The following is a 27,474-nucleotide window of genomic DNA, read 5'->3' as shown; positions in this document are numbered from 1 at the left end:
AGATAAAATTGAATATCATAAGTAGCATAAGTAGCATAAGTAACTGGTTAGATTGTCGTATTTAATAATACGGAGGCTATATTTTCCCTTGTATTTTTGTATAGCACCAAACAGACCATAAGGAGTAACAGATTAAACATTAAACTCAATTTCATTCATATCCAATGGAAAATGTTTAATCTGAGTCTGTAGAAATAAATTTGAGATCCTTGCATTTCTCATTGGACCAAATTGTCTGTGGTGTAGCTGTTTATTTTTGGTGAAGGTAGAATAAAAGAGGTGTGTGACAACACAGTATTGTAGAATAACAGTAGTTTTATACCTGTGAGCTTTGAAGGCACTGTAGTGTCTGGATAGTTTTTTTATTTTTCAATAGGTTCGTTAGAATTACTGACAGCTCATAAAACATTTTTTGCAGACAAAGACTGATGAATCTTAGCAGTTTGTATTGTCTTATATAGATAGACTGAACAAACTTGTATTTTATCTGAAGTAGGATCTTCACTGTAAAATAAGTAGAAAAGGGGAAGAGGTACAATTTCATTAAGCTCTAACACATCATTGACTGTCAGGTAGGTCTTGTTATGCTGTCCATCCTCATTTAACTATCCCACAAGATCTCTTAATGAAGTTAAGCCCCAAGTTCACTCCAGTAATTCTGTGGCAAGAGTTTGTGCAATGTAACAATTCATCACTTGTCAGGAAGGCACTTTTAGTTTATACATTTAATAAGGGCATCCTCTAGCTTGGTTAATTAGAAGTGAACAGTTTGCATATTTACTAAATGCGGAGTGTCATTGCCACCACGGCCTATTGCCTACATGAATTATTTCTCTATCTGCAATAAACAGCTGGGTAATTATTACTGCCATAATCAGATAAATTCCCTCTGTAAGGCTTTTCTTACATGGCAATTCTTTGAACTCATCCAAAGCTGAACAAAATTTATGAACTCCAGCAGCTAGGCCACTTTTTCATAGTGTAGTGTCCCTGTTCCCTATTTCAAGGACATGTAGAGTATCATAAATATTGTGTAAATTAGGAGGATAAATATGATTACCTAAAGATTACATATTAATAAACTTGATTTTCAAAATATAATTTTCAGGTTGTAACTGATTAAATTATAGCAGTTCTGGTTTTATCTAATTGTAGAGACATGACAGGCCATCTATATACAGGCAATACTAGGTTATCAGGGAAGAGCTCTACCACTTGAAGACTAAAGACTCATGAAAAAGTATATAAATATTTTTCATGTGCCTTTTTGAGAATTAGTCATTTCAGCTGTTTAGATCGTTAGGAGTATGACAAATTTTATGTGCCATTTATTCAACTCACTTAAAGTAGTTTTTTTGTCATTAAAACAAAGTGATAGTTCTTTCTGGTGTGCAATTTGCAGTTTAATAATGAAACATAAAATTTAAATGCATAAATTTATGTTACATTAGAAAATTAGATATTTCTTTTATTTGTAAAAGCAAGTTGTATACAAGCGATTATTTAACTAAGCTTGCTGTATGCTATCCAAATATTCCATCTCCTTTGTGAGTGTATCTACAGATGTATCAATGAGTACCTAATATACACATACAGCATTTCCAGAATGTGCTAGAATGTAGCTTATTTTTGACTTCTCCAAAGAAACAAGAGAAAACCAAAAGACAGGTCGATGTTTTTTTTGTTTGTTTGTTTGTTTGTTTTTTTTAATCAACACACAACAGTCCATTTGGTTTAAAACCATAAGTTTTTTTCATCATAATGTAAGGTACTGTGTCTGAGTGCAACTAGAAAATTGCCACTAGCTGCTCATATACTTCATTACTCCTTATTAAATAAGTGGCATACCTCACAGTTTAACAAAATGCTCAGAAATTAAGGAAGACCAAGTAAAGTAAGGTGTTCGTTGGCACTGCCTTAGCCAATGGAAGTCTCTAGAGGCTAGACTTTCACAGTTCCCATTTATGTGGGAGAAAGAAAGACTACAGTGGTGAAGACCCTTAAAAATAGGCACACCACAGCTGTGTTTTGTTATTAAAAGTATGATATCTATGCACTACATATTTGCAAGTTCATGATATGATTTTTGACTGAGGATGTGAAGGCTTATTGATCTTTCTTTGACATTTCAGGTTTTTTTACAGTAGAAAATTATGGTCATTCCCTTTATATTGGTATATCCTATAATATCCCATGACATGCCATAGAACTGCATGATATGTAAAGCAGTGTACAGTCTCTCACAATAACTTTTTTTTTTTAATAATAAAAATAAAAAAGTCTGAAATGAAAAAAAAAATTAAAAATAATTAATAGTCTTGGTTAATTACTTTTGGATTTTCTATATCATTATAAATAGACCCTTCTGTTATCTAAGAAGACTTCTATTAAGTACTCACTCAGAGAAGAAAATGGAAAAACTAATTGTCTTCCATTTTTCAGTCTAGAACAGTAATAAGGAATAACAAAAATGTGTGTTTTTTTTTTTTTATGGTCTATTGATGCTCAAAATAATGTTGTTCTGAATCAAATAGTCTAGTCTGACTTCAGATCTATCACCAGTATCATATCTGTCAATAAGAAATTTATAACAATATCTATAAAAAGCCCATTAAGCTTTGGCTGAACATTCTAGTCTTGATTTAACAACATCAAAAGATAGAAAATACCCTTTTTATTCTACTCCAGGAGTTAATTATCTTTGGTGTTCAAAGTATGTCCCATATTTCCCCATTGAAATAGTTTCATTTTATCTTTGAACCGTTGCTTCTTGTTATATCCTCCTCTACTAGACTGAAAACTCCTTTAATATTCAGGATCCATACATCAGTTTAGCCACCTTTTAGTATTTAAACACCTTTGTGCTAAACATAAACAATGGAGGTCATTGCAAGATGTTGTCTATCTACTTAAAATAATTTTTGTGACCATTTTAGGCAGATTTTCAAACATCCTTTATAATGCTTTCAGCATCAGAACTCAGCATAGTTATGGTGCATAGGAATTTTTTTTTTTCTTCTGATGTATTGTCAGCTTATGCATTGATTTATATATCTTTTTATCACAGTAGCATAGAAGAACTTCTTCATCTCTGTGAATCTTTCTCAGAATACCCTCTTTAAAATCCATAAATCCAAAGTGTGAGCATGACTTTCTTTAAGCTGTGCAAAACTTTTTCTTAGTGTTATCCCCCTTTCTAATTCTTCAGAGTCTTCACCTTGTAGGGATAATTACATGAATCCATTAAATTGTTTGTCCTTTACAGTGAAGCTAAATCCCAATGTTTTACCTTGAACTTCATAGTTCCTACTGACTTCTAACCAAATCAACATGACAAAGTATTTCAAGAAAGCAACATTTTCTATCTCTTTTCTCCAAGTAGACTATTCTTTTCTTGTCCAATTATCTAGCTGATTACAAAATGCTTACAGCCTCATCTAACAAATGAATTTGATCTTTCAGCTTGCATGACACCCAAAATGATGCAGCACTCATTAGCCTACTTGTACTCAGTGGTGGGAGACCTCACCACCATCTAGCATTGTGCTTGGCTACTCAAGAAGGGATCTAGCACTCAGATCAGAAAATTATGTGTTAGGTATAGACAATAAAATCAAAATGTTGGATGTACTCTTTAGGCATGAATAATTGGATGCCTAAATCTGTAATTAAATGTAGTCTGGTTTATATGGTAAAACCCAAATTTCAGAAAATATATTTTAATTCCGAGTATAATTTATTTCATCCCATACTAAAAAATGCCTCATTTGTTGGGCTGTTGATTACTTCAACATTTTCAAGACAGTAAGAGCTAAGATTTCCTAGCACTTCTGAAAATTAGGATCTAGTTGATAATTTCAATATGACAATTAGCCACTGCTGTGAAATCACATACTTACAAGTAGCACAACAGTATTTAAAAATGTGTCAGATCTCTGCCAAAATAATTGCATTTGTTATTTAGAAAATAGACTAATTTGCTGTGTCTTTCACAATGTTTTATGCTTCAGTAAAAATGACATCAGAAATGCTAAAGTGGTAACACCATTCCATGAATATGGAATCTGAGAAAGCCATCAGGTACTGTGAAAATCACTGTAAAATTGCGAGATCTGGCATTACTGCTCTCTTATACATATTAGGTCAATACGTAAAAGCCCTCACTGCCTTGCCATTGTAAAAATTGTCTAGTGTAAACAAAGTATAACATTTTATTTGCAAACATATGCAGACCTTTATATGAAACTAAGTGAAAAATGTGAGTTAGGGAGTAGACATCATTCAAATTATTTCATAATACCCTGGGAAGGAAAATCAACTTAGCTGGTGACCTTTAGAAGTTATAACATCATGTTTGCTTTCTAGATCACATAATGTTGAATATTGTAAATGTTGCCAAGTACCATATATTAAAGTAAAAGGAATACAGATATGTCTACATTGTCCTGCACTGCAGCAGAGAGATAACAGTTAGTTTAAATGAGTTCATTCTAGTACTGGGAACAGCTTAAATGTAGCAAAACATAGCAGTGTGCTTTCCTCTAGTTATTACTGCGCAGATGGTAGCATATATAGTCTTCTGGGAATTGCAGTACCAAAAGATAACAGATACTTTCACATGACATTCTCTAGAAGACTTTCAATGGTATTTGGCCATGGCTAAACATCCTCTTTTATATGTTGCTGGAAAAAATAAGAACATGACTACTCTCTTAGCAGCTTAGCACTGACACTGTGCTAGAAATTACCACTGCTGCTAACTGCTGTCAGAACAATTCATGTTAGGGCTCTGTTATCCATTCTGGGCCAGATCAGCTTTGCTACCTTCAAATACTAATTTCACTATTTAAGCTAATCAGTCAGGCTGATTTTCCATAAGGGGTCAATAGCAAACAGACATGGAGTGAAAACATTTTTTTGTTATGGTTAGCCTTATTAGTATAGACCTGAGCATAAATAAAGTTGAACCAATATAATTGGATCCAGTTCCTCATCCAACAGAAGCTGCAGCATTGTAGTTACTCTTATGCCACATCCATAATGTGTTACAGTTTAATTAAATCAAAATAGTTAAGATAATGTTTAAATTGGACCTCTTACAAAAATTATTTTTAACTTCACAGTATTTTGTGCTGCCAATGAGTATGAAATACATTCAGCTTAAGGATTTATACACACAAGGGAAAAATATTTGGACCAATATGTTTGCATGTTTCCAGAAAATGGAATAATTTGAAAAGATTATATATGATCAAAAAAGTAGGCTTTGAATAGATATGAGGAAAAATTCTGTATGAGTTGCTATTGAAACCTTAATTATAAGATTCTGTATAATAGAACAGGGAAAATACTCCTTTTTTAGTTATAAACTGTCTCTGCAGTCAGTATTTTGAAAAGCTGTTGCACTCTCTTGAGTAACTGCAGCAGTGGAAATTAGAAGGATAAGAAGGATACATCAGTCTGTTCTTTCCTATCATCTGGTACGTGCTGTGTCCTGATCTCCTGATCTGCACAAGGTATTCATTTACTGTGTGCCCTTCACCACTACGTTCATCACATTTCCTACATAGTATATCGATCACATTGTGGACTTTGACAGTGGAACTGGTATGTCACCTAATTCCATTGGCAGTGTACACTATGTGATTAAGGAAAGATGGGCACGGTATGTTCTACTAGGCATGAATTATAATGGGATTCTAAGGTTTTATGTACTTCTTTCTGTAAAATTAATAATAATAGAAACTATATGGTGTTTTTGCATGCCTACACATGATCTTTATTTATTTTATTGTTTTTCATCCTAAGAAGTCGTATTAGTTTCCTGTTCACTGCACTACAATGACAGAGCAGTACCATTCCTCCAGATTTTGAATATTTCATGACTAAGTTGTCAAATAGATAGATGTAAACATTCACATTTAAAATAAGTAAGAATTTTGGACACTCATTTGTGGTAGGTCTCCTAGGCAGTAAGATACTTTGTACTGCTTCTTTACAGTATGTAATTGACTGCTTCTTTGAGCATCTATTTCACTGTAACTTGAGATCAAATATTTTGGTCAAGGGATTCTGTCAGGATACACACAGGCGTATACATCGTGGTCAAGAGGAGTAAGGGGGGTTACAGAGCTGCTCTATTCTTTTTGGTAAATCTGAACAGATTCATTCAAAAAGTCAGAAAAAGGTTGAGGATGATCAAGCTCTCTCATGCTACATAGCTAACGTAAGTATGCAGTATGTGTGTTTTTTTAAAACTTTTACCTTTAAAGTACAGAGATCTCTAAACTGTTTTTGCATCCTAAACTAGTCTATACAAATATTTCATTTTTTCCCCAAATATAATACATTAAGTCAAATGATATTATCATGGCAGGTCATATTCCATTCTCACTTACACCAATGTAATGTGAACTCAAGTGACATGCAGTGGTGCACCAAAAATATTGTCCCACTAATTTAATTTTCACTTCCCTATTCTCTATTTGAGCAGGGTGGATGATATATAGTCAGGAAGGTAAAATCAATTTAGGTTATCTCCTTTTATGCTAAGGTTGCCTACTGCCTGTGTTGCAGGAATTTTATGATTTGGGGTCTGAACTGTTTAAAATCACACAATAACTTCATACTCTTTCTGGGTACTCTAGGAAACTATACTAATTATTGATTTTCTCAGATGCCCTTTACTTCAGTTAATATTATAATGTTATGGATATCTGGTCAGAGGACCACAGAATGACAGTGAAAATGCAAACAGAATGCAATAGTTTGATAAAGTTCAATAAATGTAGGTCAGCGTGAATTTGTAAAATGATGCAGTTCTATGCAGAATTATGAAAATCTGTATATTGCTGAAATCATCACTTGAAGACCTTTCCAAAAGTGCCAGGAACAATACTATATGTGTATTTCTAACCTTTATACAGACAGCAGGAGCACTGTCAACTGAATTTGCATCTCATAGCTGGAACCAACACCACTGCCTACTGCATAATGAAGTATCAGAATAACAATAAGTTACCTTGTCATATGAAAATGTTTTATTTTCAAACTATATAAAGCAAATAATTTTATCATTAACAAATCAATAGTTACTTTACAGATTTGTTACACAAGATCATTTTTATTTGTGGGCTTTGAGTACATATATTGATAATCCTATGCCTATTTCAATCACACAAAACATTCCCTATCACAAGGAAAATAGACTTTGTATTGCCCAGTATATTCACTTTTTTAACAAAATAATGCATCCTAATCTTGCACTAATAAACATTGATATCCTTTTGATTTGTTGAACAGTTTTCAGATCATGATTGTCAAAACTTACGCATATTTCCTCTAAAAAGATATTCCATAAAAATCTGTGTGGGAGAAACTCTGATTGGACTAAGTTTATATTGGAAGCCAGGTTTGTAGATGATGCAGTAGATACTGTTGATATACCAAGATAAGCTTTAAGGTAATGAAAAGATGATGTGCTAAAAATATTACCCATTTTTTCATTTGTAAGAGTTTAATAAGCAGTGCTATTCCAGCTATGAGACGTGCAACAGAGAGATCATTTATAAAAACAGAACAAGATTATTAATTAACCTAAAACTTGTTCTGTATTTACAGAACTCTTTTTCTCCCCGCTAACTTAGTGAAACTTTAAACATGCAGGCAAAATATTTGCCCATATATGGTTCTCCCTCTTCACTCTGACCCATGAAAGGTTTGTCCTGAAGCAAATTTGGTCCAGGGTCCACAGAGTATCTTCCATCATAGCTAGTGTTCATAATATCATATAATTTCAATAAAATATTGCTTACTATTTCTCAATGAACCTACGATATGTATGGACAAAGAGAAGGCTGCCAGTAAGGGTTTAATACAGAAATAATTTCATTTCAACGACTTTTCAATTGACTTTAATGGAATTTAGATTTATTTTTTTTTGGGGCAGACATACATTTAGAAGGTCGCAAGCATGAAACTTCTCAATAAACACATTTATGTGTAAACCACCTGGAAGCCTAACTCTATTTTGAAGTCTAAATTCATGTCTTCAGTATCATCTATGCTTATATACATTATTCTGTATGGTGACAGTGAAACCCCCTGCACAGTGCATAACCTGTTAGTATTAATCTGCTAATGTGTGAAAATAGTATATTCATATCAAACTACTTTTAGATTCTCTGCTTTTGTTGCTCCTATTCAAATTCATGAAAGTAAGGTAAAAGAGATGAAAGTTTCAGGTTCAAATAGTTATAGAATAAATCTATATTTATGCTAAAACATCTGTTTTTTTTTTTCAGTCAAGCAATGCGTGGACTACTACATACCCCTTATTTTGTACTGTCTCTCAGGAGAGAATCATTTTGGGAGCTATTATCCCCAAGACAGAATTGTCTGAATGTTCTGTACAACTGTACACAGCAGTATGATGCAGGGTAGAAATATTTTAGCACAACTGACAAAATGTGAAGGCTGCAAAAGTATGTTGAAAATTATTTGTAATGCCTTAAAAAACCTCAAACTTTAAAATGGATTATGGTACAGCTTTAATGAGGATGTGTGATAATCAGGAAGGATCATGATGATTTGGATGATAGTACTGTCTAAAAAGATCATGAATTGTACTGAACTTCAAGTATTTTAGACTTCATTTAATTTCAGCAAATAATGATTATTAATCATTCATTCAAAGTAATCTGGTAAATTCAGATTAATGACAATGGGAAATATTTTGCATCCCATTATCATTACATCTGTAATGCAAATTTATATTTTTATAATGATTTGAGGTTTTTCATCACCAGTTATATTCTGTGTAACAAAGCTTCCATATCCACTGTTGGGAAGAAGTACATGAGTATATAAGAACATGAATAAACTGTAGTAATATGTTGATGGACACTGCATCAGTTATAGATAGTGGTACTAAATCTGAGCAGGGACTCTGTAATCAAAATGGAACAAGAAATAGTATCAGATATGTAAAACATAGATCATACACTCTGGTATTGAAGGTAAAGTGGCATAAAATAAAAGAACAAAGTTGATACTTTATGCATTGTCTATTTATTCATTTGTTTGTGATTGATTGATATAGAACAAAGAGTTTCCAAGTAAAAATGCTTATGTACCTACATGCAGTGACTCTGAAATCTGTACCTTAAGGACAAAGAAAGGTCGCCAATCTCTCCAACTCCTAGTTCTTTGTCAAAAATGGACACTGTTAATGAGGTTTGTTTGGTACAGCACAAATTCTCAGACACAGATAGAGATCCTTTCAATGGAAACAAATTTGTTTGGCTTTACCAGGTTACTTAGCGATTAATAATAGCCTTGAGATGCAGGTCAGGAAGGTCATCGTCCCTGCTTGCCAACACAATCTAAAATGTGCAGCTAGTCCGGCTCTGCAGGCTTTGAGGCCCCGAAACGCTATGCATAAAGTAAAACAGGCTATTTTCCAACTTCTTTTTTCATATTAATAAGCAATTTTCAAGAGAAGGGTGGCAAAATGGGGGCCATGCCACTCTAAGTAATTCATTTATTTTGCAATTTAATCTTATGTTGGAAAAAAATTACCCTGCTGCAAAAGCAGAGCATGGTGATTTTTAAACGTCAGTGTGCTTCGTAAGTAACCTTGTATGAAATATCGTATTAGCAGCCTTTAACAGTAAACTGCAACAAAAAATATTTCCAGAGATTGAAACAGACCTATACATCTTTTCCAATCTTTAATTTATTTCCTTTTCATTATATTTTTTCTTTCACATTTGAAATAAAATATTTAATTACTTAATATTTTACTTATTTTAGCTGAGAAAAACTTGAAAGATGGCATGGAACAAATAAAAATACTACATTGCAGCTTATATTTAAGAATGTGATTCCATAGTCCTCATATTTATACAGCAATTACTGCTCTTTCGCATATTTTGATGAACTAACTTTACATTATGATAATTAAAAATAGTAAGAATAAGTCTGAGTCACAATCTTAAAAACACTTTCAGGAGCAATATGACTTTCCCATGGGTTTATTCATATCAGCAAACTTATTCATGTGCATATTTTGACAGGATTTGACCCTTGTCATAGAGTGTCTTATTTGGTACTCACTGAAACAACTGAGACTATTAATGTGGACCTCTCTAAATAGTCTGTTGTGTGGGAATATTTGAATTATCCAGATATGTGAATAGTATATTTTTCTTTGCTTTTTAATTTATCATATACACACATGCTTAAAAAAAAAAAAAAAAAAAAAAGACTAGAATTTACTCACTTAATTAACTTTTAAACAATCTAAATGCTTGACTGAATATGCTTGGTGTCTTTGGCACACAGGTTAATTTGAACTAGCCATTTCTTAATAACAAAAATAGCAAATGTTAATCAAACTAACCTTTTTTAACTGGGTAAGAAAAATTCCTTACACGTGCACTGTGCACAATAGCACAGAATTTTGTTTCTTATAGAACATTAATTCACTCCACTGTTTGCATAATTTATGGCAAGCCTGGCTCTATAAAAAACCAAAGCCACTGAGGAGGAAATCTACATCCATTTTCTGTTAAAATTTTTCTCTAAACATTCAGTTAAAATCATGAGTTTTCTCCATTCTCCCAGAGCTGGCCATAGGTACAATTCCTTGTTTCTTTTACAATGAAAGAATTTTCTACAATTTAGATAGCCATTTAGATGATAGTATGTGTTTGCAAACCTCTGTCATGCAGTGGCTCAAGAGGCAGTTATGTTCATGTTTCTTGTGGTGGCCTGTACCATTGCTATCAGACCAGAAGCCTAATGCTAAGGCTAATGTTAAGGACATTGTGTGCATAAGAGGTTTACATCCAGTTTTCTATGCCTACATTCTCAACCCTACAAAAGGCTCAAGATTCTAGGAGTGAATGTCAACTCTTATCCTGTGTCTACTATCCTCTCATTCCATAAGGTCTCCCCTGTTTGCAGATCAGAAGGAGGTGTTGCAAGGCACTAGCTAAAACAGAAGTGAAAAACTTTTATTTTGAAACCATCTGAAGGAAAATCATTAAATTATAATAACTTCTGTTTAGAGAAATTAAAACTAAAATTACTCTTAAGGATAAAAAAAGGACATCTATGGGTGCTATTTTATCAATCTACAAAAATATGTTGGTTGACATTCTTCAAAAGAGGAAACAATATGAACTAATATAGCGTTCATAGTTTTTATTATTTTAATCCTGTTTCTTCACAGTTATATCCATGTAGAACCCTGCTGCCGTGGAACTGAATGAACTGTAATTTTGCATTCCAGTGGTGTCAGTATACTGCCAGTTCATAATAGCAGAACACTGTGAAGCTAAAAAGGGTTAAAGTAAAATAAAACATTAGCGTGTCTTTATTGTTGTACTATAATTAGCAGACTTATTTTATTACAGGAGTGAACTCCAGGACTACACAGAAATGAAGGAAAATGAAGAGAGAAGGAAGGACCTAGAAAAGAAAGAAAAGGAAAAGAAATACCAAGCCCGAAAGATGCATTACCTCCTTAGCACTGAGCAGGTTGGTATACCTGTCCCTGACAGCTCATGCAAACCACTTGGGCCCCCAGCCTGACAGAGACAAACTAGCAGGCTGAATGGGACATGACTTGTTGAAAAGATATCACAAAGACACTACTTCGAGTTCAATTTAGTGCTTTTCTATAGGCAAGAGCAGGTACCATGACTATTCCGTGACAGCAGCTTCATAGAGGCAGCATCAGCACTGCTAGCAGAAAGAGTCCAAGTCAGCAGTTTGATCTGCCACTGTGATAACACAACACGAAGGGCATAACCTCGCTTTAAAAACTCATTTTGACTGGCTTATTGTTGTGTTGTTGCACTTGTCAAGAACTAACAAGTTATTAAGCTGAGAAGGGATTTCATTTTTTTTCCCCTTTTTTAATTGAGCTAATGCTTGGATTGGTGCTGTGTTCTGCTTGTTTTTAGGATTGATTGCAAATGCAGGTTTTCAGCTAAAGCTTTTCCTAGAACTGCCTGAATCAGCTTATTTAGCATGATTGTTTTCACATAGAAATGCCTCATAAATTTTAAATATTTACTGATTAATTTTGTTTGTATTGATAAAAGTGGTATATTTTTTCAAGCTTTCTTATGTAAGCTGCTTTACAGATAGGCAAATATGGCAGTAGATATATCTTATACAAAATTGATACGATTTGTAAAGCTTGTGGGTTTGCCTTGTTTTAGTCTCCTTTTGTGAACTTTTGTAAAAAAAAAAAAAAAGGTTTTGTGGCCATAAATGTTTGGTGAATAGTTGTTCTTCATATGAATAAGGAATTAACGCGCAATCAGGGTGCGCTAGTATGAACTAAGTGTTTGATATTCATAGGCTGTTAGTTATAATCTGTGTGTAAGAACTGTCAATGCTAAAGAACGCAGGGAAAATACTATGGCACTTAGTGACAGAACATTTAATCTTTCCCTCTGTTTGGGAATCAATTGTGATCTATCAAATAAATAGAAATATAGTTTAATTAACTGGATATCAGTTATAAAGAATAAATTTGTAAATCAAATTTAAGTAATTTTTATTTGCAAAAAAAAATAGCATAGTAAAATAGTAAAAAATATCATTAAAAGTTTTCTGAGTGGCTTTTAGACAGGGAAGCTAGTTAATAATTGCAATTAGCTCACAATAATTGATTTCTCTGGATGTAGATCTAGAATATTATGCATAATTCTTGGAGTGTTTTTATATTGTTTTAAACTGTAAAAAAATGGGAATTCTTGTTTTGAACAGAACAATTTATATAAACAAATGCATAAACATTAATATGTTTATCTGGAATATAAAAATTGTCTGGTTAGAGACACTGAGTGACCTGTGGTCTAAAAATATTTTAGTGCACTTAATTTACTTCTAATTATACTGGCTTAGCAATCTGTAGCACATTTTTAAGGAATGGCAAGTACTGCCTTATTTCAGCCATCCGCGTGGAGGACTGCTGGTAGAGGGCAGCAGTAACTATTATGTTCTGATGATTTGGGGTTTCTTCTTTTACAGAATTAAAATTTATCTAGCAGTGTTTGCAGAACAAAAATGTGCTTGGTTTTGCTTCCTGAGATGGTTTGTGAATACTGGGACTCGGAGCCCACATAATTTTTCCTTTATCACAGAACTGTGCTCCAAGCACCATCTTCTTTCTTTTGAAACATGAATGAGTGTAAAGCAATGCAACACCTACAGACAACCTGAAAACTTCCTACTTATTGCAATCAAAGTCTGTATTCCACAATTGCAAATAGTTATAGAATTTGATACCTTGCCAAGATATAGGGCAAATTATTTCAATGCACAATTTACCAGTTTGGTGCTCTGTGTCTGACATTTTACCCTCTATATATCTGGTCTTCTGATCCGGATACATCTGCATCTTGCCGTCTTAAAAGCATAGTTAATTGGATTACTGGGCAAAATCCATTCAATGTCTCAGTAGAAACAGGCAGCAAAAGTAACACTTTTAAGTGAGCTAAGGAAAAAGTATAATTTGTAAGATGGGGGCATAGGAAATGAAAGATGAAGTTGTTGAGCTGCACTTACTGTAGAGTAACTAAAGACAGTAAATTGTAGAGATGATCTGCTAAAGTTTGCTAGGATCTCCTCCCCTTCCTGCCATGCATAACGAAGTGCAGTGATGGATCTGAGCCACCTCATGCATCAAGGCTGCAAATGTTCAGACAGGTTATATAGACAGCATTACAAAATCTGTATTTTCAATAATTTTTTCAAATATATCCTATAATTTTAAACCTTTTTGTTTTACTACAGGCAAAAAGGGTGAGAAAAGGGTGTTTACTTATTGACAGAAAGGCATTAAGGAGTTATTGCTCCTCAATTTTAGTAAAGAAAGGCACGTGAAGTTCCATTCTCCACTCCTTACAAGCTTAAGCCCAGAAACCCATCTCAGAATCATGTTTGGGGTTAAACAGGGAGATGATCAAACATTGTAGCATTGCACTATATAGCAGATGATACAGTGATCCTTTCTGGACTTAAAGTCTATGAATTCTTTATTGACTGCAGTATTTGCTCTTCTTATTTCACAGATTATATATACATATATATAAGGTTGTGCCTATTCCTAATAGCTAGCATTGTTTCACATTTCAATGAGTAAAACTTAAGAATGCTAGTGTCTTGAATTTACAGGGGTGTCTAGTATGTATATAACAGCATGGCCTCTGATGAAGTTAAGATGTTTTGTCTTTTTCATGAATTAACTTGCTATTCAAGAATTTATTTCTTCCATAAACTGTTACCTTTAAAAAAAAAAATAAAAAAAAAAAAAAAAAAAGAGGAAGAAATGGCTGTCAAACTCTGAATTAGTATGGGTTATTTGTTGTATATGCACATAGTCTTATATAGACAGATGTGAGCTTGCTTTGATTACTTTCCAAGCCAATCTGGAGCTATAACATGGGGCTGAACGCAAACTAATTAGCCCTGTTGAGAGCCATGGTGTATTAGCTCAAGAATGAATGCAGTTACACAGCTTCTGGTCAGTTCAAAATATGGGCAGAATAAGTGTGTGCATGCTTTACAATCGGGAACAAGGAGTTTGATGTGCCTACAAAATACTATCTGGACACACCTACATTTAAGTTATTTTGTCTGCAGTTCCCCTCCTTTCTGGGGGTGAGGTGTGTGTATCCAGTACCATTTCTATGAAATAGACATTCAGGGAGATCACGTGATGATAAAAAAATATATGGTACTGCAGTGCACTTTACAATTTTCCTGTGTTTTTTGCAAACAGCTGACTGAATGTATTTTGCCATAGAAACTTATCCAAATATGGCTATTTCCCATTGCTACTTTTAGAAATATATTGCATTTACACAAACATTTTAATCCACGTGAGAACTAAGCAGTTCATTTGAATAAAAGAATGTTACTATTTTAGCAAAGAAGTTTAAATAAAAGGAAGTTAAACATGTTAGGATATTTGCATAATCAATAACTGCTAACAGTAGTAATGTTCATTTGCTGCTATTATTAATACATATTAATGATTTATATTAATATTATAATTATTGACTGTCTTTCTATAGAAGTACAATGTTATGCATCCTGCCAACTTTAAAACACACTTTTTTTGCTTTACTAAAAACCAGCTATATATTTTTTTCCATAGCAACAGTAATATCCATGCAACACAAATATAACCCAATTTGTACACATAAGTGTGGGCTTGAAAAAATAAAGTATATTTTTATTTTATTTAAATTAAGTTAATTGCCAAATAATGGAGAAATAAATCATGAGCTCTAAAACTTCTGGTTATGAAATATTGAGTTTTTAATCAACTCGCTACATATGCCAGTAGTACCAATAACTAGTGAAGTAACATCTTACACACATGAGCTTCTTCTGTTTGAAGGAAATTTCTCCTACATGATTCCCTTAATTATGAAAAAAACCTCAACAGTCAAGTCCATGCCTTTCTTATCACATGATAAATTATGTTGTCTCCTTCACCTACTGGTTGCTTGTTGCAGGATATTCCAGTGTAAAATAGAGCAAGAAATAAATCTGCAAGGTGGCAACTGTGGCACTTCCTAACTAAATTCCATTTTAAAAATAAGATTCTCTATATTTGAGAATTTAAAATTTATATATATATATAAAACAATATTTTCCTTGTCTGTTTTTACCTTAACAGTCTGATAAATTCTGACTTCATGATGAACATGATAAAAATTGCAGTACATATTTGCCAAACCTTTGCCTTTGTTAAGAATATTTCTTGTAATTTCTTACTGGTAACACAATCAAAATAATAGTGCAGATGTATTTGTTCATTGGTTTAACATGAACTGCATTGTAATTTCTGATTGAGACATGAAACTAATAGTAAGTTTTTCGTATTAGTCTATAATCTATATGCTATTTCCACTATGATGGTCATGATCCTTTTTTTTAGTTGTCATTAATGAATGAAGTAGTTACTAAATGTGGTTTTCTATTATAAACGTGTTTACCTATGTAGATTACCCTTCTATATCCCTGTCGTTCCCCTTTCTGAATTAACAAAATTCACTATAATTGAATAGGTTATTACTTCTGCTCTTTGTCACATTCGCAAGGCTGACATTTGTAGTAAGGGCCATCCTTTGCAAAGTGCTGACAAACAGCCATTAAAGTCAATGAAAGTCAGGGTCGCTGAATGCACTGTTGTCACTTCGTAGGAGTGGGTGCCTAGAGCCCACATTTGTTGGAACATGTGCTTGCATGATTCCTGTCCTTGGTATTTCCAGCCTTCCAAGAAGTTTTGCAGTTGGCCTTTGTCTTGCAGTGATGATTATGATTAGGTATATAACAGACTAAATCCAAAGATCCAGGATCAAGCTAGAATGCAGACCTGTATTGTTTCACTATGTGCTGACAGAGCAAGCAGCGGCGCTGAGGTGAGTCTGTGAGTGGGAGCAAGCGCGTCAGCGGCTGCTAGCGCTGCTGTTGCTACCCGGGTGGAGGACCTGCACATCCCCAGTCTGGTGGGGAGCGGAAGGCAGTGATACCTGAAAGGAGCCAGAGCGGGAGAGGTAGTGGAAGGAGCAGAATAGTCTGTCTTGTAAAGTCACTGAGATCAGGAAAAGATTCCTATGGAAACAGTCTTCAGAGTGCCACAGCTGAAAAAGCCTTTTGCTATTACAGTTTTTCTTGTCACTGAGAAAAGGATTGAAGAATCAGCGGAGCAGCAGATCTTTTCCCTTTACTCTATAGTTTTTTCCTATATAGTGAACATTACTGGGTGAGGTAAATGAGAATTTTAATTGTCTTTTTTCCAAATTTCTTCTATTTCTAAACAGATAAACCACATTTACCTTTTGTCAGAGAAAAGTTAATGTACAGGTAGTCCAGACAGCCAAAATTCTTTGTGATGTGATGTCTATGAAGGCTTGAGAGCTTTGTCACACAAATATAAAATGTATTTTGACATTATTGAGAATGTGATGTTATACATGCATCACTTAAGCTTATCATTGCTCATTCCCATCTTCATTTCCAAACCTGAACTTCCTGCTCTGTGATAAATCATGCTGAGATTAGATGAGCTAATACTGGTCCTCTGTTCTGTGCGATCTTCTGTTCTATCTGAATGCTTTAGCTATTGAGAACTTGAGACAAATTAATCATGCAGTTGTGTGTGTATGCCTACTCTTGATTTTTGTACAGAAACTTGTTTCTGTTGGGCCCTGTTCAATTAGCAGATGTGACTGAGTCAGACTGAAGGCTCCTCTGGCCCAGCATCTTACCTTTTACAGTGGCCAACAGTATACACCTAGGGAAGAGGAATAAAATGGGGCAATGGGGCAATATAATGACATGCCAAGAATATTCTCCCAGTTTGCAGCAATTGGTAGTTGAAGGACTTGTTTTTTGTTGTAGAGCTTTCCATTTTTTTGATTATTAAGGTGTTCGCTTTTTGCCTCTGTATTCCTCCAATCCCTGCCACTCTTAATACTCAGAGAAGGAATAACTTAGAGAGAGTGTGATAAGAGCTCCAGGCCTGCAATACTAGGTCTCAAATTGTGCTTCCTTGTGAGACCAAGTTCACTCATTCTCCTTTCAGTATTGTTTTGCAGCATGCTCATTTTGCAGTATACACTGTCTCTGGTATTCCGTCATAGGAGAATATGCAATTGCAAAATGCCTTATTCTTTCTCCATAATTTGGTGAGGTTCTGTGGATTGCTTCTTCCACTCCAAGCAACAGTAAAGTCAGTCACTTTTCAGCCCTCTTTAGCAGAGTAACAATTTCTCGTGGTATCCTTTGATGTTTTGTTAACAGATACTGCTCATAAGCTCCCAGGTAATTTAGAGCTGCAAGAGAAGAACAAAGCCCATGTGTAATAATAGGCCATTGTTGTTTTAAAAGTTACAAAATCTATGACATTTCTTTTAGTAACTGCCAGTAACTAGACTTGAGTTATCTTTTTGGATTGCAGTAGTTCCTTCAGTTTTCAGTGCCTGCTCAAGTGTGTCACCATCTCTCTGCTGAGTCAAGTCTAATGTGTTTAGACATTTGACTGGTGTTTGCACATATTTATTCCCATTGAACTAATACATTGTAAGGGATTACTTGTAGAGATATAATAGCTGGTGCTATAAAATAAGGAAGTATTTTAAATGGAACTAGTCTTGACTGAGATAATCCTTTCCAGGGAGACATATGAGACAATGACTCTTTAATAGTTTAGCACTGTAGAAAACATTTTTTTTAAAAAATACCTTAAGAATAATGTTCTGTGATGAGGAGAGAAATGTTAGTATCAAGTGAGTTAACAGTGTAAAGCTCTAACTTCAGCAATGAGAACCAAGTTTTTACGTTCTTACTCTCTCTGTGTAACACCCATACTCCATAAGCAATTCCACTTCAGGGTAATGGGAGTCATTTAGCAAACTTCTGTGGACTCTGGATTAGGGCTTTTGTATATAAAGGTAGCAAAGACATGCCCCAAGGTTACTTTTCAGCTTTTGTTTTTCAGACCAGTTTCATTTTGATTTTCTGTATTTATTGTAAGACTCAAGATTACATCACTTTTATCAATTGTATCAGTCATTATTTCATGTTTGTCAGTTCATGGAGTAAAATATTTTAAATTCAAATTCTATTCAATCCTAAAGTGCATTTTTATTACATTTTTCCTGACAACAGACATGGCAATTCATAAACTTTACACTGACTGCGTGTGTTCCCTTTTTACACTACTGGAAATTAGGAGCTAATTCTGTTGAAGTTACTGCACTTATATCAGGTGCAAATGTTCTAAGTGAGGAAGAAAAAAAAGGCCACAAAATCCTTCCTGGAGCAGGCTAATGAATATTCAGAGGATACAACTGATTAATATGCTTCTAACCTAATGTGCTGTCCTGTAAGAACTTGAAAAACAATTGGTCTAAAATGACACTGTTTGACACCCACTCTGTCTCTGGACACCTGGCAGTTTTATTCTTATAAAGGTGAGGACTCGGTGGATAAAGCTCTGGCCTTTGATCTTCAGATCCACATTTTAAGAGACAAGGCTGCAAGTTTGGTCATTTGAGCTTAGTCCCAAGTGAACAGTCCACATCACAAAATGATTATACATAATTTGTTACTATTGGCAGTGTCTGTTCAGGAAAGGCCAAGGACTGAGCTAGCATGAAGAATGAATTAGCTCTTACCTTTTACATTTTATTTCCTCCCTCTTTACTGTTGTAATTTTATTATCCTGTCTCTAAAACATTCAGGGAATGAAATTATCATTCATTGTAAGTGCTAATACTTCCTGAAGATGAACTAAAATGGTTAATTTTTTTTTAATGTAGGTGCCCCAATCACTGAACATCCCCACCTATCCGTGGGTGTTTAATATCCACTCATCACTTCTCTGACAAGAAGTTAGATATTTCTGAGTACTTTCCAAAGCTTGTACCATAAAAAATCCCATTTAAATTAAAGAGGAAAGAGTGAGCTTTCCTAGCTCTCAGGCAGGCTTGCAGCTACAGTTAAATAGCATTAGTATATAAAGCACTTCATGCTACAGTGTTCTGTTTTTATAAAATACTATTTCCAAAGGATTCTCAGTTTACATTAAATCCTTCTTACAGTACTTGTGACAGGTATGTTTGATCAGCAAGCCTTCTTCATGTATTCAATTCCACATTAGAAACCAGCCAGATATATCAGTCTATTCACAGGTATTCACTATAGGAAAATCATTCAACTCTTGTGCCTCATGGGGCACTATACACACAATCTCAGTTCACTTGAAAGGAATCTCAGTTAATGTTGCTTAATGTTTCTGTCAAAAAGAAGGACAAAGTAAGGTAAACCTAAAGCAGCCAGTACCTGAGCTGTTTGTGATTCTGGAAGACATTGTATCCAAACAAAGAAAAATGTTTATGTCTAGAAGGTTAGTTCCACTAGGTCTGAATTCCAAAAATGACCTTTAAGTTATTTGCACACACATTCAAAAACCTTTAGTTCTCTTAAAATTTGAGTCTGGCTCTTGCCCTTTGGGATTACTCATCCTGGAAACACTCAGGACTATAATTCTACTACTCAACACAGTATCATGGGGATGTAAAAAGAAGGCAAGTGCTGTAAACCAACATATACCTCCAGAATTTATCTGGTGCACACTCTGCCAAAACCATTTAGTGACAGGGTTTAAAACTTCTGTAGATTTTCCAGTTTTGTTCATATCCTTTTAAATCACCCTTTCTTTTTCTCTAAGAAGGGGTGGTTGTCTTGCTAGAGAGGGCAAGTACAATCAAAGCCAAAATTAAGATGGCAAGCGTGGTCAACTTCATGCCCAGAAAACGGTAACTCTGTAGGCTAGGGAGCAATGGGAAGAGGATGGGGAAGTACTATCTGCTGACACTACGACATGCCTCCTATAAGAAATAGATGGGTATGCACCATTTCAGATGTATTTCTCCCCAGTGTCAGTGAACAGTACTTCCTACTCACTCTTCTCATACGTCTCATTCTAGCAGAAATGGTAAGCAAAAGTGCTTCCAACAGAAATCAATAATTTCTCCCTTCACAGAAAACAAGAAATTCTCATTCTATTTTTTAAGAACTGTGAGTGAACTTAAAAATAGAAAAAAAAATAATAATTCTAAGCATGTTCTGTGACAGTACTGCAGATTCTATTTTTCCTAAAGGCTGCTTATTAAAAAATCGTTTCAATTTGTTTGATAACTGGGTAACTGCAAAGAAATGAGAAACAGTTTACATTGAAAAATCATATCTCGTTAGAAAGAGCTTAACACACAATAGGATGTAAAGTTTGAGTGCTGTTTTGTGATTGATCCCATACAAGTTCAGTTTCTAAAGGCATATCCATGTAGACATGGCAATATTTCTCAGAGGTTCTTCTAAATAGCTTGTTACTAGCCATGTCACTCATACCAAGCATAGGTTATTATAGCATAGTGGCATCTCTGTGTCTACCGTGTATTACAGCATTTAGCATCTCTTCATCCAGCATTAGTCATTTAAAAATCCACTAGCTAGAAGGTCCCTGTATTTAAACTGTCTCTTTCAGCATCTGAATTGCATAATCTTTACTTGTGTGGATTTTTTCTAGACAGCAAACTTCTTGCTCAACTCCTGTGGGTAGGATTAATGGCAGAGTTTAAAGGACAAGCTGTGTGATCTATCAAAAGTGTACATGCTGAGATCTTAGAAAAACATGACCACATTTTGTGTATTACTGTCAATTGGGGTGGCAAAAGGGTTGGATTGCTGCAGGGTCAGAAAACTGATAACAGTGAGTTATATATTGAATGTTGGCTTTGTGTTTGATGTGGTGCACACATTTGAGAAATAATCTATATTGCAAGGAAATTACAATGTAGTGCAAATATCAACTAAATAGCTCACACACAAAGCCTCATTCACACATACTTGAACAGAGTGGAACTCCACTGACATTTCTGAAATTGTAACTGGGATAAATTTGGTCGATGTTCAGTAGTCCATCTGGTGTTTATACAAGTTTGATGTGATGTATGGTCTTGCTCGGGTAATTTTTGAAACTATTATATTGGAAGAAGTACATGTTAAATAAGAGATAAGTTCCTAAGGAGGGGGAGGTTAGGAATGGCATGGGAGAAGTCATGAAGATAAAATACCATACATTCCTCAACAGCAAACCTTCCTGTGGATTAAGAAGTGGCACTGATGGTATCCTTGCTTTAATGAGACTTCAAGATGAGTGATGTACACACCAGTTCTTTTGTTTTTCAGCTCTTAGGCAAGTGAATATTATAATGGTAAAGTTCGTTCATTAACTTGCACAGTTTATTCAATATTCAATGCTTTTGTTTAGTATCTAATATATACTGCTAATTTGGGAATTTTGTCTGTCCTGCAAGGGACAGGGTGAAAACTGTATATCTTCCCCCATCTATTGTTTTCTTTGCTTCCAGTTTTTCTGTTTCTATGATCTTTTAATAAAATCTTCATCTTTTTATTCTTTCTTATTACATCACTATTTTCTATTCATTTCTGACTACCTTTACGAATCTGACTAACATGATTCTGTTCCCTCTTCTTTATTCTTTCCTGTATACAATACTATGACCATTCATTAAACCTTCATTTCTTTGCTTAGTGGTCTCATTGGGGACTGCTTTGTTAAGCATACTGTCACTTTTCCAGTTTTTAGTCATTGTCTAATCCTATAGGTTTACTACAGCAAATTTTTTAATAAATCTGTCAGAATATATATCTGTGAGGGGAGATCACATGTGAGCACAACACAACAGATGCAAAAACCAATAAAAACAATTAAATGTTACACTGTTCAGTTGCATATAGGCGTCTTTGGAGAAGTGAATTAATTCTCTATTTAGCAATTATTTAGTTAACAAGGGAGATTTTCATATGATTTCCATCCCTATCTGTTAAGAATAGCTTCTCCTGTCTTCAGTATGTTGTTGTATATAACTTCTGGTGTTACAAATTCAAAGTTACTAAATGGTATAATTTCAAGGTTTTTTATCAATCCAATGAGAAAAGGAGTGAATTTTGAGTTGATTTTTTTTTTTTTTTACAAAGCTAATTTTTTACATTATAGCAATAGCCGTAGATGGCATTTTAATTTTAAAGATGTAAATGATATCACACATTAAAATAAGTGTATTAAGGCTCTGAAAACTTCTCAAAAGCATAAATAATTTTAGCTTCAAAATACCCCCGTGAAGTAAGGAAATACTGTCTGTGTTTTCACATGCAGCTATCGAGTCCTGGAAGAACAAAATCACCTTCAGAGATTATTTTTCAGACTAAGCTCTTTAATTTCCATTTATACAGGGTGGTCATAGAAACAGGTTGGTTTACAGAGATTCCTAGAATTTGTACATGATCCCATACTCACCCCATCACTTCTTAAAGAAAAAATGGTAACAATAAAGGAATTTACCATTCCTATTTTTAAAATAAAGTCATTAAGCAAGGTAAAACACGTTTTTCTGCTTGTTTTGAAATCAGTTAGAATTCAAATGAGAAGTCAGTAAGAGAACTTAGAATGATGTGTCTCTGGTTAGTGTCCTCATCATATGAGTATTGTTTCCCATGCCATCACTCACTCATCCAAGTTATTATCCCTGATCTAGTCAAGTCTTCAAGAGACTGCATAAGAATTAGATTTGACAGAGTAAGCCTCAGTCAGAGGGAGAATCAATGAAAGGTGGATACATTTTTGGGATGTCTATGCATTTGCTGGGCTGCTGTGTTTTTGATATTATGCCAAATGATCCATTCATTAAACGAAGAGTTTGTTTCTCTTTTGTCTTGTTGCAAGCAGTTGGAACCTATTTGGAGACTCGATTACAGGTTTTTTTCCTGCAATTGAACTTAGTGCCTGTGGAGATGTAGAGTTTGATTTTATGGTCTGTGGCCAGGATACCGGACTTGAATGCTTCCTTAACACCTCATTGTATAGTCCGTAAAATTGCAGCCTGGTTTACTTATAAAAGTGCATTTAAAATATGATTGCACTATTTTTCTGATATCAAGCAAACATTTCACAGATGAAAATGACTGAACCAAGCTTTACAATCTGAAGGCAGAATAACAATAATTAATGCTTCTATTACTCTGTTTAAACAGAATATATATTAAGCAGAAGACAGGTAATTAATCCCACTTGAAAAATATACACTACTCATCACTCATTTATGAATTCTTCAGTCTCTGCATAAAAGCAGTATCTCAAACAAAGCTAAAATATCTTAGGTACAATAACAGGCTAGATCCTCCAATTCTTATTTAGTTTAAATTCCTGAGAGTATATTTTTATAAGGATTACAAAATCAGGTCTAAGGAGTAGCATTAGCTCAGTAAGAACTGAGCCTACATTTATAAAACTGGATGACATTTTTCCTGTTGTCAGCCACAGTAAAGAAATTTCATCTCAAATTGGAATGTTGAACCACACTGTGGTATTTTCCAATATCCAAATAAAATTTACTCTATATTCCTTATTTGTTAACATAAAAATGTGTTCATATTAGTTAAAAACCCCACAGATTATTCCTAATAGAATACATTCTGATATGACTTAAATATTTTGATGTATCAATTTGAGTTCATGGACATAGCTTTATTATACTTGTTGCTAGAACAGCATTTACAGGATTTTTGTAGATGGCTCCTTCTCCAATAAATTTTGTATTGAAAATATTATCCTTTTATTTTCACTACATATGGAATATTCTGACAGCCTGTAATAAGCTAGTTATTTAGAAGTTTTAAATTCCGTTTCTTTTACAAATATGGTTGCAGCATCATATAAACACATTTTTTCCTTGTGAATCATTAATATTTTAAGGTATTTCTTTTACCTCCTAGAGAAACTATATCTGGGGATTAACAGGATTGTTCACTGGAATTCATGTGGAAGCATAGCTGCAGTAGCTGAGAAATGATCATGTTTCCTTTTAGTTCTCAGCAAGAGTAATTGAATGTTGAATATCTTACTAAACGCTGGACTGTGACAGTGTGTTAACACTCCGACTATCTCCTAACAGCAGGGCAATTATTTGCTGAGTGGGATTTTTATAAATCCCCTGGCAGTAGTATGTCCTGATAATTATGATGAAGTGCACTGGTCAGTGTTGATTCAGCAATCCCATCTCTAGCAAATATTTCATTCACAGCTCTCCTTCATGCTTTTACTTTTATGGCTTTTAAAGATATCTTACCTCTCCTCTCAGCTTGCTTAGTTTTTTTGCAAATTGCAATGGAGCAAAAAAGGATTTTCAAGTTAAGTCCTTATTTTGTTGAAGCCTTTTTCTTTTCGTTTTGCTCCTCATTAAATGACCAGAGTGAGAAAGCAGGACTTTAGGTTATTACTGTGACAATCACTTGCAAAGGCTTCCTCCCTCAAAGCTATTTTTTTCAAGATTAAATGACTGATAAATGAAACATTTCTATTAATTATATATGTTGCTTGTTTCAGACTTTCAGAATTGATATGAAAAAGTAATTAAAATAGAGCATACCTTTGTTATTGTTTAGTTACATAACAGTAAAAAATATTTTAAAGATATAAGGAAACTTTCTATTGACTTCATTCTTACATTTTTTCTTCAACTCAACTTCATTTTTTGAAATTTTGCATGTGTGTAATTATTTGCAGTGTAGTAGCTATACTGTATCTACTAGGGTTTATTTTGTTTGGAATTTTATATGTAGACTTTAAAGGCTCAGTCAAGAAATAAGAATAAGAAATAATTCATTCATAAATAAATATTGCAGCATCTAAAACTGTTCACATTTCATTATACCACTTGGGATCACTGATCTTTTCTGAGGAACTATCCAGCATAATCAACACAGCCTTTTCTTTCTGTTTCTACCTGCACCTTTTTCTTCCCTTTCTTCCTCCCTTCTATTTCTTTTGTTGATCTCTTCCTTCATAGTTCAGCTTTCAAGGCAAGCTTCTTAATAATTTCTTTGTTGTATTCTGGGAAAAAATGGTTAAGTTTTTCTTGCCATATAGAAATGATAAACAGGAAAAGACAACAGTGGATATTCTACAGCATAGACTAAATATAGGATTAGAGGTGGAAGCAATACAGAATATATAAAAAAAAAGAAACACAACAAATCTTTTATTTGCTAATGTTCATTAAATTAATATTTATTTTCTTATTTTTTTTATTTTTTCATATGTCACAATTAATTCTAAAGATAAGAAAATGACTGTGAGGAAACTAAGTGATAGAGTGTTAGAAATGCAAAATGATTCAAAATATTAATGTAATGCTAAGGATGACTGGGTAACAAATGGTACATTTGCCAGTATGCTTGACCTGACACAATTAATATTCCAGGTCATGCTTGGGTTTCCATGATGGAAGGTCTGAGGCAGAGAATTCTAGGGGAAAAATATATCTATTGTATAACTCATTTCTCTCTCTTTTTTTTTTTTTTTTTTATTTTCCCTGACGAGTCAGAACCATAGTCTTAAAAAAAAAAAAATAATCTGTGCTTTCACACCTCATTTGCCATATTCACCACTGGGCCACCATTCACCAGAAGGGCCTGATGCAAGGAGGTCAGTAAGAAGCTATTAGCAGAGTCACCTCCTGAGATTTCTTTGGTCTTATTGAGGTGGAAGTTAGCATGACAGTACTGCAAATAACTCAGTTGTAGGTTTTTTAACAGTTAGCACAGATTTCCCCATAGTGTTTGTCACTTTAGAAAATTGTTCCTGGAAATGAGGTCCCAGAAATCTGGCTTTGACAGAGGCCCTTAGTTGTGAAGAACACAGGTACAGAAAAACATGTCATTCTCCCTCAGAAAAGACTTACTTTTTGTAACCTATCATAGTATTTTGGAGGGTAACGTATTTTCTTATGAACTAAAGGTGGGAAAAATATTTGAATTGAAGTATGAGGTAATATCTCAAGACAGATACTCTTCTACCATTGAAAAAGCAGTATTAACTACAATGGTTTTGCAGTTGACAGAATATTGTATAAAGCAGGGAAAGGATGAAGTAACGCTTTTAACACATTGTACTGGTCTCAAGAAGATATGCAAATTTATTAAGTACCAAAGGCTTTGATCCTCCAGATTCTTAGATTTCTGCAGACTGCCAGCTCCCTGCAGAGGATAGAGTGAATAGGGCATTCATCAGTGCACAGCACATGTGCAAGAAATTACAAAATGATGACTCTGATTTGCAGAGATATTTAAAAATGAATGGCAGCAATTTTGCCAGGGATTGGTCTGAACTGGAAAGTGGAATCAAACTCATCCCCTTGTCTCTTTCTACCAAACTTTGCCAGTTTTAAATCTAGGCCTAAAACCTTACCAGAAACCTTGGGGAATTTAGAGTAAATTAGTATTAATTTTATCTGTGTGGATACTAACTCTGCTGATTGCTCTGCTATCTGTCTGGTTGAATACTTGAACATATATAATTAAAATGTAAAGTAATTAACAAGGACTGCTTGAAAAAATATTATTTAAAAATGCACTTCATAATCAATTTTGACCCAGATCTTACAAAGACTTTCAACTGTAAAAGAAGCAACAACTTTTAAAGTGTCCAGCTGGCCTTGCTAAATCCATTTTCATAGTTGATATGCTATCTGTATATGTTTAACCTGATAGTGTGTAAAAAAAGAACAACAAAAAGTAGCTCTTTGTTAAGACACATTTTCAGCAATAATAATTCAAAAGACACTGAATCAATGCATTCCCACATGTATTACGGGTAATTTTGGTTTAATTAAAAATGCTAAAAATCAATCCTATTTGTGCACATTGAGATATTCAGTAGCATTTCATAGTGTTTGAACCCTTTATGAACTATAGCTTTTTCTACTGCCAAACACTTAAACAAACAAATGTCAAGTACAATATACGTAGTATCTCAATATAGATTGCAAAATGCAGTTTCAGAAAGTCATTATG

General features: G+C 34.1%; 1 protein-coding gene across 2 annotated transcripts in view; it reads left to right on the top strand.

The window, feature by feature from the left end:
- Positions 1-27,474, top strand: part of SPATA17 (spermatogenesis associated 17) — an 89,698-nt gene that overhangs the window by 24,780 nt on the left and 37,444 nt on the right. For both annotated transcript variants that reach the window (XM_032989489.2, XM_032989488.2), the window contains one exon: positions 11,421-11,544. In XM_032989489.2, the coding sequence (XP_032845380.2) occupies positions 11,421-11,544 (124 nt within the window). The remainder of the gene's footprint in view (positions 1-11,420; positions 11,545-27,474) is intronic.

This window comes from Tyto alba, unplaced genomic scaffold (genome assembly GCF_018691265.1).
Source record: "Tyto alba isolate M040663 unplaced genomic scaffold, T.alba_DEE_v4.0 Super-Scaffold_16, whole genome shotgun sequence".
Classification (NCBI taxonomy): domain Eukaryota; kingdom Metazoa; phylum Chordata; class Aves; order Strigiformes; family Tytonidae; genus Tyto; species Tyto alba.
This window is presented reverse-complemented; position numbering and strand designations above follow the sequence as displayed.